Source organism: Lampetra planeri, chromosome 31 (genome assembly GCF_965212315.1).
Source record: "Lampetra planeri chromosome 31, kcLamPlan1.2.h2, whole genome shotgun sequence".
Classification (NCBI taxonomy): domain Eukaryota; kingdom Metazoa; phylum Chordata; class Hyperoartia; order Petromyzontiformes; family Petromyzontidae; genus Lampetra; species Lampetra planeri.
Genome location: NC_136137.1, coordinates 7,987,186 through 8,009,154, shown reverse-complemented (window position 1 = coordinate 8,009,154; position 21,969 = coordinate 7,987,186). Strand labels below are relative to the sequence as shown.

General features: G+C 50.1%; 1 protein-coding gene across 1 annotated transcript in view; it reads right to left on the bottom strand.

Moving 5' to 3' along the window:
* Positions 1-21,969, bottom strand: part of LOC144729021 (inactive dipeptidyl peptidase 10-like) — a 378,451-nt gene that overhangs the window by 125,790 nt on the left and 230,692 nt on the right. Inside the window, exons 3-4 of the mRNA XM_078608853.1 lie at positions 14,831-14,925; positions 7,110-7,184 (exon numbers count right to left, since the gene is read on the bottom strand). Coding sequence (XP_078464979.1) covers positions 7,110-7,184; positions 14,831-14,925 — 170 coding nt within the window. The remainder of the gene's footprint in view (positions 1-7,109; positions 7,185-14,830; positions 14,926-21,969) is intronic.

Genomic DNA, 21,969 nt, shown 5'->3' with positions numbered 1-21,969 from the left:
CGTGAAGAGCACGGTCAGCCGCGGCTCGTCTGACGTGGCTGCCCAAGCATATTCTACACGACAACAACAACAACGACTACAACATCGACGACTACAACTACAGCACGTATTGTTTATTTTATTTAGCGATCGCAAAGTCCCTAAACTAAGCGGCTGCTTCCGTTCCCGCTGTGTTGAGGGTGAGTCGGCCTCTGCTGAGTTTGTGGATTGGGCAGACTTCTAGGATGTGGTGCACGGTTTTCTCCACCCCACAGGTACATAGGGGGGCTTGCTCTCATGCCCCATCGGTGGAGGTTGGTGAGGCGTGGCCCGTGATCAGTCCTGAACCTGTTGGGGGTGGACCCACTCCTTCCCGGGGAGGTTTAAACCAGGGGGCTGCTGTTGTGTGGGGGTAGTCATGAGGTAGTTATTTGCCCGGTCCAGTGACTCCCATTCTTGTGTCCAAGTGAGATTTGTGTTGAAGTCGTGAGTGGGTGGCTGGCTGGGTTAGTGAGTGGGTGGCTGGGTGAGTGGGTGGCTGGGTGAGTGGGTGTCTGGGTGAGTGAGTGAGTGAGTGGGTGAATGGGTGGCTGGGTGGGTGAGTGGGTGGCTGGGTGAGTGAGTGGCTGGGTGAGTGGGTGGCTGGGTGAGTGAGTGGGTGGGTGGCTGGGTGGCTGAGTGAGTGGGTGGCTGGGTGAGTGGGTGGCTAGGTCGCTGGGTGAGTGAGTGGCTGGATCAGTGCGTGGGTTGGTGGCTGGGTGAGTGAGTGGGTGGGTGGCTGGGTGAGTGAGTGGGTGGGTGGCTGGGTGAGTGGTTGGTTGGGTCTTTCCAAATCGGCTTTCTTGAGGGGGAGGCGTCATCCTTGGTGGGTTAAAGAGGTCCTCGTGGAGCGGCAGGTGTGGGCGTTGGGGACCTTTTAAATACATTTCTGGGTTATTGCGATTCTCCAGATATGTGGCGGGGGGCGGTGATGTTTGCCAGGACAGGGAGCCAGGGAAACAGGGTGGATCGTCGTCGTGTACTAGTGACGATGTGCATGGTGGCGTTTAGCCGCGTGTCGACTCTGTGTACGTGCGACGACCTTGACCAGACAAGGTGCACAGTATTCTGTGGCTGGCAATGGGAGCGGCCAGGGCTGAGGTGCGGAGGGTGGTGGTGGTGATCGCGGCGCCCCATGCTGAGCCAGCTAGTTTGGAGATGAGGTTGTTCCTGGTTTTGGCCTTGGCTGTTGTCGTCCTCAGGTGTTCCCGGAAGGTGAGTGACCTATCCAGGGTCACCCCGAGGTCTGTGGGGCTGGGGTGGTGCTGTAGCTTGTAGATGTTCATCTGGATGTTGAGCTCTTTATTGGCCTTTGCGTTGTGGAGGTGGAATACACTGGGCACAGACTTTGCAGAGTTTTGTTTGAGTCGTCACGTATTGCAGCGTTGTTCGAGTTTTGCTGTATCCTCGTTTGGGGTCTGATCCAGGGTGTCGAAGTTGGGAGCTTGCGTTGCTCGGCAGATGTCGTCAGCGTGTATGAATTGTCGGGAGGTGGTTTCTGGGAGGTCATTTGTGTAGAGGTTGAACAGAGTGTGGGCCAGCACTGAACCTTGATGGAGACCGTTATAGTCCGTCTCTTCTCTATGATGTGCCTTTTGCCTCTCCGAGGTGAACTCTGAAACGTCTATTGCTCAGTAGTGTCGCGAGGTTATTGGTTGCCAATTCGGGGAGGTGACCGCGACAGCCTGAGGAGAAGGAGGAGGGGGCAAGTGCGCCAGACGGTGCCATAGGCAGCTGTGCGGTCGAGGAAGACGGCTCCTGTGCTCCGGTTTCTCTGGAAACCATTTTCGATGCGAGTGGTGTTCTTGCGGCCCTTGCGGAAACCAGCCTGTTCCAAGACGAGGACTTCTTCAGCGGCAGGGGATATGCGATGGAGAGTGAGGCGTTCGGGACTGATGGGAGAGAGATTGGGTGGTAGCTGGCTGCAAGGTGTGGGGTTATTGTCCTGGTTTTGGTATGGCGACGACTTTCTCTGTCCGCCATTTCATTGGGACGGTGTTGGAATTCATAACCATGTTGTCAAAACGTGACAGCCAGGTGAGAGCTCTGGGCCCCAGGTGTTTCATGAATTATCACAGGATTCAATCTTGATTTTAAGCTTTCATGACTGCAGGAATCCATTCTTTCGGTAAAGTCACGTAGGTATAAAATAAAATAAATCACGAAGTTTCGATCGGAACACAAGCGGTCGTCCTCAGGCGGAAAAAATAAATAACCCAGCAGGATTGTTGTCGCATCCTGCTGCTGTGTCCTCGTTGCTTCTGGAGTTGTTGTCTTAGGTCTCTCTGGGCCTTTCTTTTGGTGGGTTTATCCAGGGGTGCCTTGGCTATGGCAAGCAGCAGGTGGCTGGAGATTTGGTTGGGGGTGACGGGGGGGGGGGGGCGTTTTTTGAGTAGGGGGCTTTTGAGCAGCTCCTAGGCCTGAGTATTAGACTGCAGCACGCGCTGCTGGAGTGTGTGAAATCAAGTTCGGCTACGATCTCTTCCCATTTAGAGGCGCGGTTCGTCCACTAGGGGCGTGGGGGCACCACCCGACCAAGCAGCAGGAGATGAGAAATAGTTTTTCGAATAAAATAGCTTTTCTAAAAAGAGGTTTTGTTGTGTTTTTTTTTAATATGATGATTCTTTCAACGTGAATTGCCTACTGAATATACCATCAGAAACCGCTGCAACACCACAGTCTGATTTGTGCCTCGGGGAGGTCTCGGGGAGGCTGTGAAGGCGTCCGAGTGAGAGATGTCCCCCTTTCATTTATTGCGATTCGCTTCGCATTTTAGCCACGCAGTTTGAGACCCATTCGGAGCGGTGACAAAGTCGCCCGTGGCTGTAATGACGACGATGTCACGACGCGAGGTTGCACCGTGCAAATGTAGCAGGTCTCGGTTTTTGGCAGTGTCAAAGGGGTTGTGTGGTGTGGACTTGAGGGTCATGGGGACAGCATTTGAATGCTTTGTTGTTTTGTTGTTCGTATAGTTTATAAATGCCTACCGTCGGTACATAAGACAGTGATGTCACTTCCACGGGGAGGCCAATAGCATGACGAGGTTTTTTCTCTTAATTAGAGCACCACATTTTCAGAGGTCACTCACAACAGCCCCACCGAGTGGAGACGTCACGAGGCGCCAATGATCAGGCTCCCTCTTTTCGACGGGTGGCACCCTCATCGTCCAAGCGTGGCACCCTCATCGTCCAAGCGTGGCATGGAGGTGGGTTGGTAGCTGCGGGGAACTGCCAAGCAGGCGGCTCTGTTCATGGCGCTGCAGAGGCGGTTCCATGTTTTGTCGACGGTGATGTTTTACCGTGCGGTTGTTGGGACGCTGCGCTCCAGGGCATCGCTTTATTTTGTCCATTTGGCTTCCCGGAGCTTCAATCTCAGCCTTTTTGAGCTGTTGACTGTTGCGACACATAGGCCTGAGTAAATGAGTAGGGACTACAACGACTACCACAACAACCACGACTACAACAACTATAACTGTAACAACAATGATTACAACATCAACAACAAGGAATACAACAACAACTACAAAAACAACGCCTACTATAACAACAATGCCTACTACAACAAGTCGACCTAGTGGAGGACCGGGACCGGTTCAGATAATCGTCGCTGGTGTTGGCCGTGCGCTATTCGTGCGGATCAAGTCACCTGCCGTAGCGCCGTACCTCCTCGTTCTGTTCTAGATTTGAAGCTTTCGTGACTGCAAGGATTCATATTCTTAGGTTTTTTCGGTAAAGTCACGTAGGTAACAATTTTAAATTAATAAAAGTAAAATAAAAATTAACTAAAAATCACGACGTTTCGGAGGCATATTCACTCCCACCGTCGATCTTCCCGCTTCGCTACAACCTTGATAAATACCAAGATACGTATTGCCTCTTAACTATTAAACAGTGAACGGCGGTTGTCCCATGGATAGACCAACAGTAGCGGTGTGGGAATTCTACTGCTGACTCTACGAGGCAGGGCTGTGAGCAGCTGCCAAGGCAGGGTTGTGAGCAGGGGGTTTGGCACTGCCTCAATGATGCTCATCTGAGCAGGAAATCAGTGAAACACATTTTAATGCAACCTCCAATGGCGCTGTTTGTGGATGACCGCTAGGCATGATTGGCCTTAGCCACTGTGCTAAGCAACCTTAATATATATTTAGAAAAACAAGTCACGCAAGGTTAAATCTTCACTTAAAGCTTTCCTGACTGCAGGAATTCATATTATTTGGGTCTTTCGGTAAAGTCACGTAGATAGGTTCAAAGAAAATAACAACAAAAAACTACGACGTTTCGATCACAACACAAGCAATCGTCATTAGGACGATCGTCATCAGAAACGCAGTTTTTTGTTATTTTGTTATTTTCTTTGAACCTATCTACGTGACTTTACCGAAAGACCCAGAGAATATCGCACAAGGTTGACTACCAAACATGTCCGTGCGCCCTATAGCGGAGGGGCTTTTTCCGTGCCGGAATTGGCGCGATCAGGCACATCTCCTAGAGCTGCCACTCTTCTTTACCTGACTGACACATTCGGCTTCGTCGTGCGCGCGAGGGCGTCGTGTTCCGCGTCGACTCAAGGGGGACCCGGCTCCAGTGGAGCGAGAGGAGGAGGAGGACGGTGTAAATCAGGGACGTGCGGTCAGGGGAGGCAGGGGAGGCACAGCCTCACCTATGAAAATAGCTGTTACGAAAAGTAAATGATCAAATAAATATTAAGATTTTTCCACTGATGTGTGTTATAAATGTCATTTCTGTACGATTCCGATCATTTTTATAATCAAAATCGCCAAATTTGCGGAGCTCCGCTGCAAATACAGGAAGAGACGAGAGGTGAGGCAGCGACGAGCTCAGCCTCCCCTCTGATTGCGAAACCCCTCAGCAACTGGATGGAGCGCGGGCAATAAGCGCGTGCCTGTTACTATCTCAATATGTCACCAATGTAATGTTTGTAGACCCCTTCATTCATGTCCTCGCCTTCCATACTCCAGGTAGCTTATTTCAGGTATGTGTATGAAGATATTTAGGCTCGCTGGTCTCGTCATGAAACAGCAATGAAAAAGTGAGGCAGCTATCACATCTGCCTCACTGAGGGGTTCGTGTCTAACACGCCCCCCTCAGTGAGACCACGCCCCCTCAATGGGGCCACGCCCCCTCAGTGAGGACACGCCCCCGCAACGAGGCCACGCCCCCCTCAGTGAGACCACGCCCCCTCAGTGAGGCCACGCCCCCCTCAGTGAGGACACGCCCCCCTCAGTGTGTGAATCTGGCTCTGACACGAGCCAGTGCCTCCCCAGCCATTGACCTCACCGCACGTCGCTGCTGTAAATCCGAGCGAAGGGAAGAAACAAATATACTCCCCGATAATGACTCCCGCGATGGGTTGACCCAGGCATTCTGTTACGAGGCCAGACGCCGAATTAACAGGACAATAACGATATTGAACATTTGCGCGGCGCCATAAATCTCCGGAGAAATAAACGACCTTGCGCCGTAATTTGCGCGCGCAACACCCGCCCATTTCTCCTCCCCGCGCTTGTGTGCGGCCTTTTAGAAAGAAAAAAAATTAGAAAAAAAGAGAAAGAGAGGGAGAGAGAAAAAAAACCTCAAGGCTTCCAATTTACACACGAGCCACTGATTCATGAGCCCCGACAATCATTACGTGCTTTCACACGTGCGGTTGTATTCAGTTGAACCCGGATGCCTGTACAGAAGCTCCATGCCTTCTTAATTTTATAAATACGTAAAAAAATGTTTCATCGGTGACCATCGCTTCCCTAGTGCCGACGCATTGCAGACAGCCGACCGTCCCCTTATTGATCACTCTCATGCAGACGGCGACGAGAAACCGGGGCAGGCAGGAAGGCGGCAACACTACGTGGTGGGCCCGCACCAACCATTGCCCAAGTTCTGTGGTCCTCTGTTTGTTAAGGTGTTATCTCGGCCAGCGCGAATGAGTGCTACGCGCTATGTAATTGTTACGACCACTGGCCCATTTTCGTTCGAGCCAATGTAAACACACACAGTCAATGGGGTGCATGCCATGATGGACACGCATGTTGCGCTGCACGTATGTTGAAGCGTCTGTGGATGTATGTGCACGCACGCTCGGTGGTTTAGGAGTAATCACACTGCACTACAAACCCTGTGACCTAAGTGCGATTCCTCGTCACGGTTAAAACCAGTGGCGAGGAGTATTAAAATCCTTGCCCGGGGCTCATCTAGGTCAACTCAGTTGCAAATGAGTACCTGGTGAATAAAAGACTCCCTTGTTGCATGAAATCACTTGGCCCCCTTCAAAGAGAGTGGCCGCCCCGAACATCCAGCCTCCTGAAGGCTGGAAACCCCCTTCAAGCCACGCCCAGCGTGACGCGGCCGACGGGTACCGATGACTTCAGCAAGCTTTGCCCATCACCTCCCGTCCACAGCGGAGAGCAGAGGTGATGCCTTTTTTTCTCCCCCCCCCCGTCCCCCCCCAAACTATTTTTTATGTCAATCCAATTGGTTGGGTACGGGAGCAGATAATGGGTGGAGTACAGAGATCAATCACTCACACAGTGGGAGAGCCCAGCTCTACCGCTCTCACGGAGCGGAACATTACGTCAAGCCCCTGGCCAACGGCGTGGGGCGGTCAGTATTCCCAAGGCAGGCGGTGCGGTGGTGTGTGTGGTGGAGTGTGTGTGGTGGTGTGTGTGTGGTGGTGTGTGTGGTGGTGTGGTGGAGTGTGTGGTGGAGTGTGTGGTGGAGTGTGTGGTGGAGTGTGTGGTGGAGTGTGTGGTGGAGTGTGTGGTGGTGTGTGTGGTGGAGTGTGTGGTGGAGTGTGTGGTGGAGTGTGTGGTGGAGTGTGTGGTGGAGTGTGTGGTGGAGTGTGTGGTGGAGTGTGTGGTGGAGTGTGTGGTGGAGTGTGTGGTGGTGTGTGTGGTGGTGTGTGTGGTGGAACGTGCGGTGGTGTGTGTGGTGGTGTGTGCGGTGGTGTGTGTGGTGGTGTGTGTGTAGTGGACGTGTGGTGGAGTGTGTGTGGTGGACGTGCAGTGGAGCACGTGCGGTGGAGCACGTGCGGTGTGCGGTGGCTCGTGGGAGCCACCGGCGGGAGGTTCCTCTCACCTGGACGGTGCTTTGCTCCAGGAGCACGAACTTGCGGTCGGGAGACACCTGGAACCTCGTCACCTTGCCGTTTTGCTGCCGGCACACGGGGGGGGGGGGCACACAGAGGTGGTGGGGGGAGGAGGACAACGACGTTAGAGGTCAGAGCGCCAGACACAGTTCTGTCCGAAACCACGGCGAAGTAATGAATGACAGAAGAGACTTTTCCCAGCAGACGCTGTTTCGCACCACTGTAATTTATTTCGAATGCCAAAAAACACAGCGGTGGCCCAACGCTGCCATCCCCGATCCTGTCATTCGGAAGGAGTGCTCGTGCCGATAGCGTCTGGCAACGCAGCTCGCATTTGATTGTTTAAACAAATGCTGCTGCTGCTGCTGGACCAGGTTTGGTATAGAAAATCCTACAGGGTAATGGATCCTAGACAGATTTATTTATGCATGGAGATAGAGAAGGGAGTTCTGTCTTAGCGCGTGCGATTAATCGAGGCGATCAAGCAGGTAATGTTATTATTATAGTCTCTTACAGCAGCCCAACCAGTGACGTCATTGAACACAGTATATTACTTTAGAGTTCATTCCTTTTGGCCTCATCTTCACCGTATCGCTGTATGTTGCATCTCGTTTGTACTGTGCTGTCCACTCCATTTCGCCTGACATCAACATTCTATGAGGATGCAATTTGCGGAAATTGTTAAATAATCCGTTCTTGAAAATACGGTTTTGGTGCGTGCATCTTGGGCACTGAAATGATGCCATGGGAGTCATGTTATGAAACAAGACATCTCTTTGGTGACTCTCACAGAGCAGTGCGTAACGACCCTCTTGCGTTTGAGTTTTTGCCCCTTTGAACGTTGAACAAATGTTGTGAAATTCCCTGCCATACCCTGGCTTGCCAGGAGAAGGCGGTACAGCAAAAAATGTGGACTCCGCGTGTTCCGTTGGCATGGGATAGAGTGTTTCCCCCTCGCACGCGTGGGTGTTCTCCAAGTGCTCCGGTTTCCTCCTACATGTAAACGCTCATGAAATTGCCGATAAAACCTTCGTATATAGAGGACCGCCAGAGCTTGGGCAAATTTCTGTCACCAGCTCTCTGGGTTCCTCCTGCCTCAGTGTTGTTCTATTTTTTCGGGAGTGAGCGAATACTGTGCGCGTCGCAAGTTGAAATTACTCTTGTCATTGTTATACTGGTAGTAACCTCCGGTTTCACCCGCCCATATGGGACTATTGTGTCCGTCCGTCCGTCGTGCAGGGAGGGGCTGGGTGGGGAGGGAGCGGCTGGATGGGGAGGGGATGGTGGGGAGGGGCTGGGTAGAGAGGGTGGGGCTGGGTGGGGAGCGGAGGGTGGGGAGGGACTGGGTGGGGAGGGTGGGGAGGGGCTGGGTGGGGAGGGTGGGGAGGGGCTGGGTGGGGAGGGTGGGGCTGTGTGAGGGGTGGGAGGGGTGGGGCTGGATGGCAAGGGGCTGGTCACCCCGTGGTGCCCTTATTAAACTCAACGTTTAACCTACTCACGCCGGCTTGTGCCCGCCCCCACAGTCGGGCATATTTGCGGAATACACCACGCCGCCGTTGACCCTGGCCATTGACCGAGCAACCCAACGTTCCTACCAGCTCCCTGTGCAGGAATGTGTTTATTATTCACCAACCGACGGCTATATCAGATTCTCAAGTGGAATAGTCTCTCTCAGTCTCGGCCCGGTCACCAATGATGATTGCACCAACCACCCGGATTTAAATTGGGGCACACACCCCGGCTCCGAGGAGGTAAACTACGTGAGCTTGATTGTCACGCAGCACTTATTTTGTGTGGTGATGAAGGCGGCGGGCGGGGGGGGGAGAGGTGTGGACGATGCCTCGGCGTCGGGTAATGAAGTCTTTTTTTGAGTCGTAGCTCCGTGCGGAGGTCCACGCGTTGAGCCGTGACGATGCTATGCGGCACCGTAATTGTGGCGTGACACCAGTCTGCCGGCTGTAGGAATGATTGTTATCGTTTCTTTGTTCCAGCCTCGCGACTTCAACAAAGCAGCCCGGGATTTGTGAATATTGATAACGATCCCCCCCCCCTCCCCTTCCTCACCAAAAAAAACTACATAGAGTAACAGCTAAACACGGCCATCTATGGAGTTCGTGAACAAGGGCCATTTCCCAAAACGTTATCTCATTGCGGTATTAGAACAGGGAGAGAGAAAGAGAGAGGTGGAGGGAAAGGAGAACATTGTGGTGCGTAGTGGTGATGATGCTGGCCGATAATTCCGTGACCGGTGTTAATTTAGACAAATCATCTGGTGATGCTGCAACTGCCAATGTGAGCTGCAGCATCACCAGCTGATTGAACACATCATCAAATCAAAGAAACAACCCTACATTGAGTGCTTTAGTGCGACTCAAAGGGACCACTCCTCATATTCACATCTTGTGAGTGTGCTCACATTTTGTATCGGAGCTATTGCAGCCTCGATATGTTGCAGCCATTCCGACACTTCACTTATTCTCTGAAAGACCAACCAAAAAAAAATGTTTTTTTTTTTATTACCCAAACAGCTTTCCCAAAACTCACCACGGCAAATCAGCCCTGCTTAGTTGCCAACATCCTTTGGAGTCAAAGCCGATGCGAGTATATGCGTGGGTGACCGTCTGGGAATACCAGGTGCTGAGGGCAAAAGGCTGCGCGTTTAGTAGTAGCTGTCAGCACAGCGGCGGGCTCTTTGTGTGGAGATTTGGGGTGATGTCCCTTCATCGGGTGTGTGTGTGTGGGTGGGGGGATTTCTCCACGTCCTTTGCTTGACTCCCACACGAATTCGAAACGCAACTCGTTAATGGGAATTGGCCACTTAGCCCTAATGCGGGGAACTTTCCGAAGAAAAGAAAGTGTCAGATAAATGCGTGGGCACGGTTGTGCCGACGATGATAACGTTCAATAAGAACAGACTCTTTGTTTAAAAATAACGCCCATATGTTTGGGTGTCAAATGCCCGACAATAACGTCGGGAGCGGGTGGGAGGAGGAGGGGGGGGTGAGACCCGCTTTACAATGCCATTTCGAGCGAATGGCAAACAAACGAACTCACAAATGAACCATGTCATTTTGGCACTTATATGCGGGGGTTAATCGTGGTGCACATAAATTGCCCATTATGTCGTTATTGCAGCGTATAACAGTACTAAATGCGGAGACATTAGACGATGTTTTTGTTGTTGTTGTAAAAAAAAGAAGAATAAGATAATTGTCGGGATTGCGTTGGATTGCTACAGCGTGCCACGGCAAAGCGACGGCGCTTCTCATCTCCCTTTGCCAAGGAGACAATGGGGACTGGCGAAATGAACGACGACACTTTTTTAATCGTCGACCGCCGCGCGACCTTTACTCGGTTTGCGCCGCCTGACCGCGGATCCCCGGCGTCGTTTATGACACGGGAGTCCGACGTTTCGCTGCGTGTGCCGCGAGCTACTCCAGGGACGGAATATTCGCTTCCTGTTGTTAGGTTTGGAATTGAATGTTACATTTTTTCTTTTTGAAATGAAAAATAAACTTATCAAGGTTTTTTTTTTACCAAAAAATGTGGCTTTTCGTGTCGTCATAGTTCATGACCACAGAGACGACGACTACATTTGTGCCGAATATATTTGTTGTCCTTTCTAGAACGTCAATAGAATATTATACCAGTCACGATTATTCATAAGGGGCGGCCGAAAAAGTTAGTTACCGGGACAACGTGTAATTTATCATCTCGATATTTTGACAGTTGTTTTTGTGATAGCTTTGATAATATTATTGTAGCATATTTTTTCTGTCCGATTGCACGTAATTACGCGGAGCAATTTGTCATTCCGTGGCTGATCGCTGTCAAACGCCCCTAACAATGAAGGCAACTCATTTTAAAGCTCACTTAGCTACCCTTTTCTTCGTCCATTTCAGAAGCAAGACGTGCTTTGACATTTCCACTAATTGTTAATACGTTCATGTGAATAAGAAGTGATTTTCGTGTAAATTGGGATGCATGTTAAAAGGTTACGTGAAAACACACATTGTTTTGCGTGTGTGTCTATCTCAGTAATGGGAAGTGTTGGGCCACCCTGAATGCATCAGGTGAGTGGTGTCAACTCCTTCTCCGGCCATCATCGCTTTTCCTAAGTTCTTACACAACCCTGGCTCAATTCATGAACTCTCACCCGGCACACATTCAGCCGTGATGATGCTCGTTGCTGCTCACTCGGCATTTTATGCCCTTGGGCCCGTGCTCAGCAGCCGTGCTTACAACTGAACGTGAAGGTCACGGCGATGTTGATGGAAGAAGCCAAACAAGCAGGACGACCACGATGATGTTGATAATGGCGAGGCAACTTATGGAGGTTATTTCTGTATTTGCTGCCCCGACTTTAGACGTCCCTCCCATCGTCAAGCTCTTACAACCCTCGGCTCAATTCGGCAAATCCATTCACTCTCATCGACGCCACCGTCAAACGACGCTGTATCTTGCTGGCCTGCTTGGCAGTAGTTTGGGCCTTTGCTCAGCGACTGTTAATACCGAAAGCGGGAAAACAAACACAAGAACAGAAAGAGAGAGAGTGATGGTCTGGGGGGGGGGGCTTGCAGACACGGGGACACCATCGGTGTAGGCTGCGGGCAGGAGCGGGCAGAGCGAAAGCGCTTTCTTCGCTTTTCAGTTTAACGGCGCGCCAAGACCGAACGGGTTCCCGCACTCTACCAGACCCCCCACCCACGCTACACACACAGACGACGGAGCCACATATTTATATTATTATTTTTAAAAACTCCCCGAGCGCGTTTCTTTTTTAATATGCTCCCTGTCTATTTATTTTTCCTTTCAGGCTGTCCAATTGCCACGGCTCTCCGGACCAATTCAAGTGGGGGGCGGGGGGGGGGGAGTGCTGGGGGAGGGTGCTGGCTGGGGGGGGGGGGTAGCGTTACCACGGTCCGGAGTGCATCGCAGTGGCGCAGCACAGCGTGGCGCGCGCGCGAGCAGAATCCCTCTTGCAGTCCCGGCGCAGCGGCGGCGCTGAGATTTGAGCGGAACAATCGCTATCCAAACGGCGTGCGTATCAATCCGGCGTGGCGCTAAGCCATTGCTCATCCTATCTCACACGATCCATCACGGCCGAATCGATATAAACCTCCCGCCAACGTGCCTAATGCTGTGTTGCACGCTGGGGGGGGGGGGAGGGCGACGGACGGAGAGAGGGACAGATACAGAGACACGGATGGATAGATGGATGGATTGATAGGGCGGAGGAGCAGTGGATAACCAGTGATTAGCGCGCTGCCCTGCGAGCTCGGCGACTTGAGTTCGAGTCTCGGGTATGGATAGCATCAGTGGTGAGCGATGTGTGAAACCGGCCCCTGGGCACACGCATCACCGACCCGCACTGAACTAGCTTGGTGAAGTATGGTCCAAGAACCCCCATGATCGACACGGCATGAGGTAGGCAAGCATCCTGCTGATGATCTGATGGACATTCAGGTAGACGGATGAATGGATTGATGAACAAATTGTGGAATCGACCTGTTCAATCTGTATGGGATAGAGCGTTTCCCCCTCGCATGCCTGGGCTTTCTCCGGGTGCTCAAGTTTCCTCCCACATGTGCACACCGATGAATTGGCCGATTACACATCGACATATAGAGGACCGCAGAGCTGGGGCAATTATTGACTTCCCACTTGTTTGGGGTTCCTTCTAGCCGTTCTTGAGTCATTCTCTCTCTACGAGAGTGAGCGAATATACTGTGCAGTGCGTTACAAGTTGACATTATGTGAAGGCGCTCTTCTTCCCACCTCCCCCCCTCCAACCCAGCTTAAATATACGCTCCAAGCTTGGTGGTGTTTCATTCTTCACCTGAGGACGGCTGCTTGCGTTGTGGCCGAAACGTCGTGAGAATTATTTTATTTTGTTTTATTTTTATTGTTTTTTTATTTCCCTTCTACGTGACTTTACCGAAAGAACCAAGAAGATTATACAAACAACAATAATAATAAAATCACGAGGTGCATCCAACTCAAATTCATCATTATCAGCCGTGGTCTATGCGCCGTTTGATGAGGGTCCTTCCCCAAGCTATCGACATCTCTCATGGTGTCACGATGCAGGAAGCAATCAGCGTCTGCACAGCGAGCCGATTGCATTGCTCCGTCTCACGCGAGCGTCTTCTCGGGAGCGTTTCCCTCCTTTGGCCGCCACTCTGTGGTTAGTCTCGACCTTCCTGCCCAAGCCCCACTCACTTTTCTTATCGGTCGACACGGGGTGCGTGCGTTCTCAATTCCACGTGTTCCCCCCGTTCCTGACTCTCTGGGTAATTCCAAAGCGTGCATCCTCTCCACGCGACTTTGCAAAATTTTGAGCCGATCTAATAATCCGGCAATTGTTAATATGAAACAGAATACGCGGCCCATCAATGGTAACAAGTGAATGGCGAGTCACCACGGACTTGGGAGATAGACGGTTACATGTGTTAATGTTTAGCGGGTGGGCACAAGCCTTTTAGCGGATGTAAATACGCAGACAATGTGTGTCCTTCACATAACGTCAGCAGCATTGTGGCAAGGCGAGCAAACTGTAGGCCAGTTTCACCATCCATTGTTCTGGTCAATAGAGTCGGGCTTGAATCAACGCTGGCGAGCCGCTGATCTTACAAGGCAAGCCTACGTGTTTCAACTATGGGAGGGGGGGTCATAGTTTGGCGCAAATAATATCGTGATATATATCTCAAAATAATCGTTGCGGGGAATATGAATAATAATAAACAAGCGGACAATATTTATCCTTCACATGTTATTCTCTCCATATTCAAACAAATAAAGAGTGCTTCTAGACACAACACATTAGCCACACGGCCTTCTGCGCATTAAAACAATCCCGCAGAAAATGATGCACTTAACAGACGGCCGTGGCGGCTGATTGGACGTGCAGGAAATAATGTTGGGGGTTGTTTATTTTCGCGCGGAGAAAGACAGATGATATGTGAAGGAAGCGCGTCTCGTCTACTTATTCGCTTCGCGATTTACATTCTCCACAACGACGCTAATGACTGTCATTGCAGAAGCGACCATGGCCCTATCGGACTCTGTGGGCCTGTAGGGAGAGGATAACGCAAAGAGACCCACGTGGTGGAATACAGACATTCAATGTATTGTGTCATTTGTTTCGATTTGCTTCCCCGAATTTACCCCCAATTGTGCCATCCGTGGTCATGTCGCCAGACGAAGTGTCCATTGAGTTCTCTCATAGAGCAGTGGAAGCCTGCACGTTAAAGAATGTCCTGCGGAAGCGGATGTCACAGGGCTACTTCTGAGATCAATTCGAGTGACCTGCGGCTCACCGTGGCGAAATGTTAACTCGCCACGGTGGCGAGATGTTACCTACCTCGCCTGGTATGCAGGAGGTCGTGGGTTCGATCCCGACTCTGACGTCTGTATATTTGGAGTTTGCACGTTCTCCCAGTGGTCGCGTGGATTCTTCTCCGCGTCCTCCGGTTTTACCTCCCCACGTTTATAAACGTGCGTTTGGAGTATTTGGCCGCTATACATTGCCACGTGATAAGCCAATTCGTTGAGCTACCGATTGTGGCCAAGTCGCTTCTGAAAAAGAGCTCTAGAGCTCAGTGGGGCCTTACTTGGTAAAGTCAAAAAAAGTTTCGTTTAAGTTTAAGGTAGTTAGTGTCTCGGCACCGTGGGGGGCCCTTGGTAATGTTGAGACGCGGGCGTCACTCACAAGCACGGAGGCGTCGGCGAGCAACGAGCTGCTGTTGGCTCCGGGCACCTGGATGACGAGGTGACCTTGAGCCGTTCTGTACACGAGTTCCTTGTCTGGGGGGGGGGAGGCAGGAGAGACAGAGAGCGGCATCAGAACCCCCACTCACGCACAGTCCGCGTCGCTCTCTTCATCTGCTAACGCACACGTAAAACAAACGAAATGCATAAATTGAGTCTCGTTCACAGTTGTATTTGAATCGCGCCATCGGCGTGAAAATCACGACAGGGACACGTGCCCAATCAGATCTCTTGCATAATGCAGTGCGACACGCCGCGTTCGAGAGCAGCCCCTGGAAGGTGTCGTCACGGAAGTGCTGCAGGGGATATCTTCCGTTGTCTCTTATCCACAGGGAGGGGCACTGAATCTACGACTCACGCTGCCCGGGCATAGGGGTGTTGCCACGTGGAAATCAAATCACGGAAGTGCTGCAGGGGATATCTTCCGTTGTCTCTTATCCACAGGGAGGGGCACTGAATCTACGACTCACGCTGCCCGGGCATAGGGGTGTTGCCACGTGGAAATCACATCACGGAAGTGCTGCAGGGGATATCTTCCGTTGTCTCTTATCCACAGGGAGGGGCACTGAATCTACGACTCACACTGCCCGGGCATAGGGGTGTTTGCCACGTGGAAATCAAAACGGATATTGGTTTAGTCAGCGTGGAACGCGACGGTTTAAATTAGAAAATTTATTTTATATTGCGTTGAGTCTTTTTACAAAACCATGATAATGCATCAAATCACATGGGGGTGTGGGGGGGTTATGTCTGTAAACACTCATTGCATGTCGACATCCAATATGTTTCTATACACTTCACCTGTTAAGAGTCTGGATCATTGAAATGCCATAAATACACAAACCTCGTAGTTTTGCACATGGACCAGCCTGTAATTCGCAAGACCAACCGACCACACCCTTCTCAATCGCGCACTTTTGCATTTGCAAGCGGCACACGTTGATTGTCGCAAGATATAACAATGCATCCATTGTCAGCGCAGCGCGAGGCTTTTTTTTTATAAAGCCGCGGTGGTGACATGTCAGTACGTCCGCATGCAGTTCCAATTATCAACCTCACACAACAAACCTTCGACTTTCGATTTAAAGCTTTCGTGACTGCAGGGATTCATCTTCTTGGTTCTTTCGGTAAAGTCACGTAGAAGGGAAATAATAAAATAATAAGAATACAACCTAATGAAATAATTCTCACGACGTTTCGGCAACAACGCAAGCAGCCGTCCTCAGGTGAAGAACAGGTCTGTCTTCCCGACAGACCTGTTCTTCTCGACAGACCTGTTCTTCACCTGAGGACGGCTGCTTGCGTTGTCGCCGAAACGTCGTGAAAATTGTATTTTATTATGTTGTATTTTTATTATTTTATTATTTCCCTTCTACGTGACTTTACCGAAAGAACGAAGAAGAAAAAAACCTTCGACTATTCATTAAAATGGGTCCCACATCTCCCATCTTCTCGCAACGGGGTTCCTGGCGTTCGCGTGAATTAGTTGACGTTCGCCTGGTTTGTTTTGTAATTGTCTTTAGTCGTGTTAAGTCTCCTCCATAAATTCAGGGGTATTGAACGCGGCGAACAAAAAACTCCCCCAAATATATAAATATATACTGATTTACAACTCTCTGTCTGCAGAGGCACCAGCTGCAGTGGTAGTGCTGGCGTCACGGGGGAGGGGGTAGTGAATTTTCATTTGTGCAGTCTCTATTGCAATGCTTTAGAACGGCGACTTGTTATTGGCCTGGGGAGGAATGAGTTGAGCTCCCTTTGCGTTTATTTTGGCACTTTGTGGGGGAGGTGGTTTGAAGCGGTTAAGGAGACTCCTGAAACGTGAAGCCGAGGTGATGAGGCTGAGCGCCCCATATTAAAATTCTGTTTAAATTCCATTCCAAATTAATTAAAATTTAAATTCAACTTCAGATTTTTTTTAAATATATTATTTATGTTTAATTTTTGTTAAATACATGTATATATTTAGCTTTTTTTCTTTAAATGTAAAAGCATTTATTTTCTCAATGTGACGTGAAAATGAACAGGATTTGACCCTTATATATAATTGGCAAGGCCGTAGCCAAGGAGTCAACATTGGGGGGGACGAAATCTTCCAGGGGGTCTGGGGGTCCCCCCGCCCCCCCAGAAAAAATAATTTAAATTTGAAAACGAATTTCCTGCCATTTCCTGGCTAAAATATTAAAACATTCACTAACACATAGGATCGACTTTTTATATTTTTTTTACAATAATGTCTAAGAGTGTATTGCATTACATTGCTCTGTTTTTTTCTTTTTTACCTTTTCTTGTGTCATTGTATGTAATGACAGAGATTAGGGATGAATAAAGTACAACCATAACCACGATCATATAAACAGAAATCTATTTTATAGCAATATATTGGGGGGAACATTTTGAGCATATTTAAATATTGTAGGTGATGTGTCCCCCCCAATATCTATTATAATTACGGCCTTGATAATTGGTGTACAGCGTTGTGGGATGCAATAAGCATGAATGACGATATATAAAACGAAATTATTATTATATAATTTAATTGCATTTTTTTAAAGGACTTTATTATTTAGGTTGGGTACCACCACAATGGCCCCAACGAGCCACTGCCACCACTGGCGCCTCGCTGGCCCCCTCTCTCTCTCCCTCCCTCCTCTCTCTATCCCTCCTCTCTTTCTTTTTTTACGATCAGTGGAAACAAGAAGATGCTCGGTGTATTCGGCACTTTGTTTCGTTCATCATTTCGTAAAATGTTTTTTTTTAACGGGGCTTTATGTAACCCTCGCACGCTCGCTCGCTCTCTCGCTCGCTCGCTCGCTCACTCTCTCGCTCTCTCTCTCTCACTCGCTCGCTCTCTCTGTCGTTCTGTCGCTCATTCTCTCGCTCACTCTCTCGTTCTGTACGTAGCCCCCCTCGCAGTCCGACGGCCTCCGACGGGTAGCTCATATCTCTCTCTCTCTCCCTCCTCTCTCTCTCTCACTCCCGGCCACCCCACGTCAGTCCGTCACGCTGGACATCTCGCTCCATCTTCGTGCCTGCCCGCCCGTTCCGTCATCGCTCACGATGCTCAGTGGGGGGGTGGGGGGGGCGACTGACCGCCTGCCTCTCTCAATCTCACGTCCTACTTCAATCCTCGCCCCCCAGCGCAGGGTTCATGCCGCATTTCTTTCCGCCATAATTCAGCCCCCCCCTCCCCAACTAACAACGCTTTCGTCAACGCACTGCTACATGAAAGCCCCCCCCCCTCCTCCCGCCCCCGCGGCGGCGTGTCGGTCATACTTCACCAAGCTGCCCTCAGCGCAGGTTGACGAAGAGGTGGGTTGAGATATCACTTGCCTGCTGATGTTGGCCGTGGCCGGGAAGCGAACTCAGGTGGCCGGGGCTCAATGTACCATGAGCGCCGTACAATACATTTACTTGTAATGCTCTTATAACTGCTCATGTTTTGGCCCTTAAAATGTGTATCGTATGCGTTACTTATTTATGCATTCATACGTTTTACGCGCGTAAATTATTTTCTAATGCGCTTATGTTTGTAATGTATTATATTTTAATGGGCATGCGGTTTTAGTATGCATTATATATGAAATGTCATCAATTATTGATTGGCCACATGCTCGGCTATGCCCTCACTCATTTGCTCATTTTATCCGAGCGCGGTCGTAACATCCGTGCGGCTATCAGTTGAGATCCACCCATTGTGAAATCCACACGAGCATTCATTCATTCATTCATATATCTACCCAGGCATCCATCCCGTCGATGCATATATTCTGTTTCACAATCATCAATCACACACCCCACGCGTCTGTTGCAATGTTCATCAATCCATCCTTACGCCAGCGCACCCATTCATCCATTGGCGTTTTGTGGCCTCGTCCATCACTTACAGAAGCATATATCAATCCATCCATCCACACGCAAACCCGCATGCCCACACATTCATCTATAAATAGCAAACATAATATTATTTACATAACTGGGTAGATCTCACTAACTTCGCTAAACCCCCACGTGGGGTTTCTTCGGGTGCTCCTGTTTCCTCCCACATGTAAGCAACCATTAATTGGCTAAATAACACATTCATATATATAGAGGACCGCAGAGCTTTGAGTGGAATTTGGCGTCAGCTCACCACGTGGCTGCTTCTGCCTTCCAGCTCCACTGTGGTTCCTACCCCCTGCGCCTCGAAGTCGCTGTCTCTCTCTCTCGCTCTCTGAGAGAGATGAGCGACTATTGTACAGTGGAGGCACGTTACAAGTTGGCTATACCCTTACGATTACTTAGGCTTTGTTTCAGGGGGATCGGTGTAGGTATGCAAAGTACGTGGGTGTTAGTGTCGTTGAGTGTGTGGGTATCAGGGCAGGTACGTGCTGTGAGAGGCTTGTGTGTCACAAAAGACCCCGAGAGGTATGCCGGTGGGAGTTTCGGGCTCCTGGCAGGTTTACACGTGCCGGATTAGTTTCGGGAAATAGGCCAGACGAGAGCCAGCACACTGGCACCTCCAGGTTGGTGGTTGGGCGTAGCGCTAACAACGCCATCCCGTAAAAAAACTAAACTCAATGTGACAGAAACTAGAACTCAACGATGTGACGTGTGTGTTGGTATCAGGGTAGGTGTGTGAGTGTGTGAATATTGGTGTCGATTTAACACCTAGGCTTTCGCGACCAATATCATACATAATACATGTTTTTGGGGTGGGGTTAAATACTCACAAATACTACTGTCGAAAGCGGAAGAACACGGGTGCCAACAAGAAATTGATTTTGATAATGTTGAAGTTCCGTGCAAAACTAGTTACTCCTGGCCAAGACGAATTAGATAATCTATCGAAATTGAGAGAAATAAAAATAGTTGTAACCGCTCGGATAGCTACAGACTTCGTGCTGCTTGGAAACGAATAATCAGTAATACATTGTTTAAATGCATGCCTATACAGGTCACCATACTCCAATAGGGATTACCGTTGTTACGCTATTTCAGTGCACACAATCGACAGGAAGTACAAGAACAATGGACTCCCATAATACGCATGCATAATGTACGTTTATTACCATATAAATATGCAATCATTAATCATTACATCAACGCCTCTATTTAATGAACGAAGCAGGTGGACTTCTCAACATATCTTGCTGTCGCCTGATGAAGCTAGTTGTACTTACTGGCCAAGCGTCGTACCCAGATTGTAAATGTTGTGGCTTGGCTCTCCAACACACCGGTGTGCTGTACTAGTGACGAATTGGCCACGTTCTGTTTACGTGACAAACCTTACTAACTGGCTGTGTGGCGGGTTAACGACACATTTATTTATTTACGCGATATAAACCCCCCCCCAAAAACAACCTGTATGATGATTGGTGTAGACGTATGTGTACATTAAAGTGGGTGTGCGTGGGTACCAGTGTAGGGGCGTGCGTGCACGTGCGTGAGTGAGTGGGTCGGCGGTGGTGGCGGTGTCTGAGCATGAGCTGATTTCGCACTTTGCTAACCGGCGCTGGAAGAAAAAAATATGTTTAACCTTGCACTCTCGTCCGATGCGGCTGATGCTCTCATCATATCCCTCCAGCCGCCCACCAGGCCCCCACCTGAGTGGCATGACCCTGATCAGGAATCTGACTCGCTTCACGACACACGGGCCGCTCAAGTAACGCCGCTTAGCAATGCTGCCGAGGCCCGCGTTCATTGGACGCGCACGCTGGAGGTTACCAAAACCCCCGACCGCCGTTGTCCCAGAGCTCCTCCCGCAATTGGGAGGTGAGATTATCGAACCGCGTTCGTCCAAAAAAAAGCTTTTTGTTTTGTCTTGTGACGATCGGTAAAAACAAAAGTCCGTTCTGTGTTTGTAGACTTCAGTTTGATCATCCAATTCGGCTTCGTTCGTGTCCATTTTTAAATCGAGGTCCCATCCGCGTGTGCCAGTCCCCACTATGCGCTGTTAGTGGAGAACGCCACTATATTGAAAACGAATGTCTTTAGAACTGATGTTTTGTGTTTAGTCTGCTGTCCTTCCTTGAGTGGGTATCATAGTGGACGCGTAGAATCACACGCGAGTGTATACAATTGTGTGTAGAGGGCCCTCGGGTTTGTTCGTATCTCTGAAAGTTCGTAAGTCGAATATTCGTAAGTAGAGGTGTACATGTACACCTGAGTCCAGTCCATCACCAAATGCACCGCGCTATGGAACGACGCTGCTTGATAGTCACAACTGGCTCAGACTCGAGGATGGATCCCAAAGCAACTGGTTTTGAAGGGGTCATGAGGCCGAGTCAACCCCCACCCTCCCCCAACCAGGGTTTGAACTCGCAACCTTCCAATCGCAAGCCGCTCGCTCGACCGCTGAGCCACCTGGCCGGATAGACGTCAGGGAGGGCACCTTTTTGCTGGCCCCTTGCCGTAGCGGTGTGCGTTGGATGCCAGTCAAGCAAACATTTTTCAATTCTGACCGCTGGCATTTCCGCCAATTTAATTAAAGAGTGCGCGCAAAGAAGCACAAAGAGACCCGTTAATTACATCGGAGAGACAGACAGAGGGACACGTGGATTAGACGCGGCAACGCTTCTGGCCACCATCACGATCTCGAGAGTAATTTTCGCTTACAGGTAGCCGTTCTCCCGTAATTGCAAGGCGTTACGCCTGCAAGGGGTTGCTGTGACACGGAAGCACGCTCATGTACGCCCACGCCGTCTATCCATATCGACGTGACGCGGCACGATGTACACATCCGTGTGAGGTGTGCGCACGCGTTATCCGTGTACACAGCCGTGGTGGGGTGTCCCTTTCGGCACGGACTCGAGTCTAATGGAGTCTCCGAAGCTTTCTTTTTTTGTAAGAACTCATCTCTTCACCGAGAGCTCCCTAATTTAAATACCAGACGCAATGTTCCAGTTGCCACAAAGGGCTGCGTGAGCAGTTTGCTTCAGAAGTGGGACCCAGATACATTTTTGTTTCAAGACTAAAACAAAATTGGATCACGTGGAATGATCAGATTGGCCGTGCAAGTTTTGCAATGCGACGTGAAAGCAAGGGCGAGCGATAATATAACCCGGCAGGCACGTGGCGATTTGTGCCCCTCGACATTCG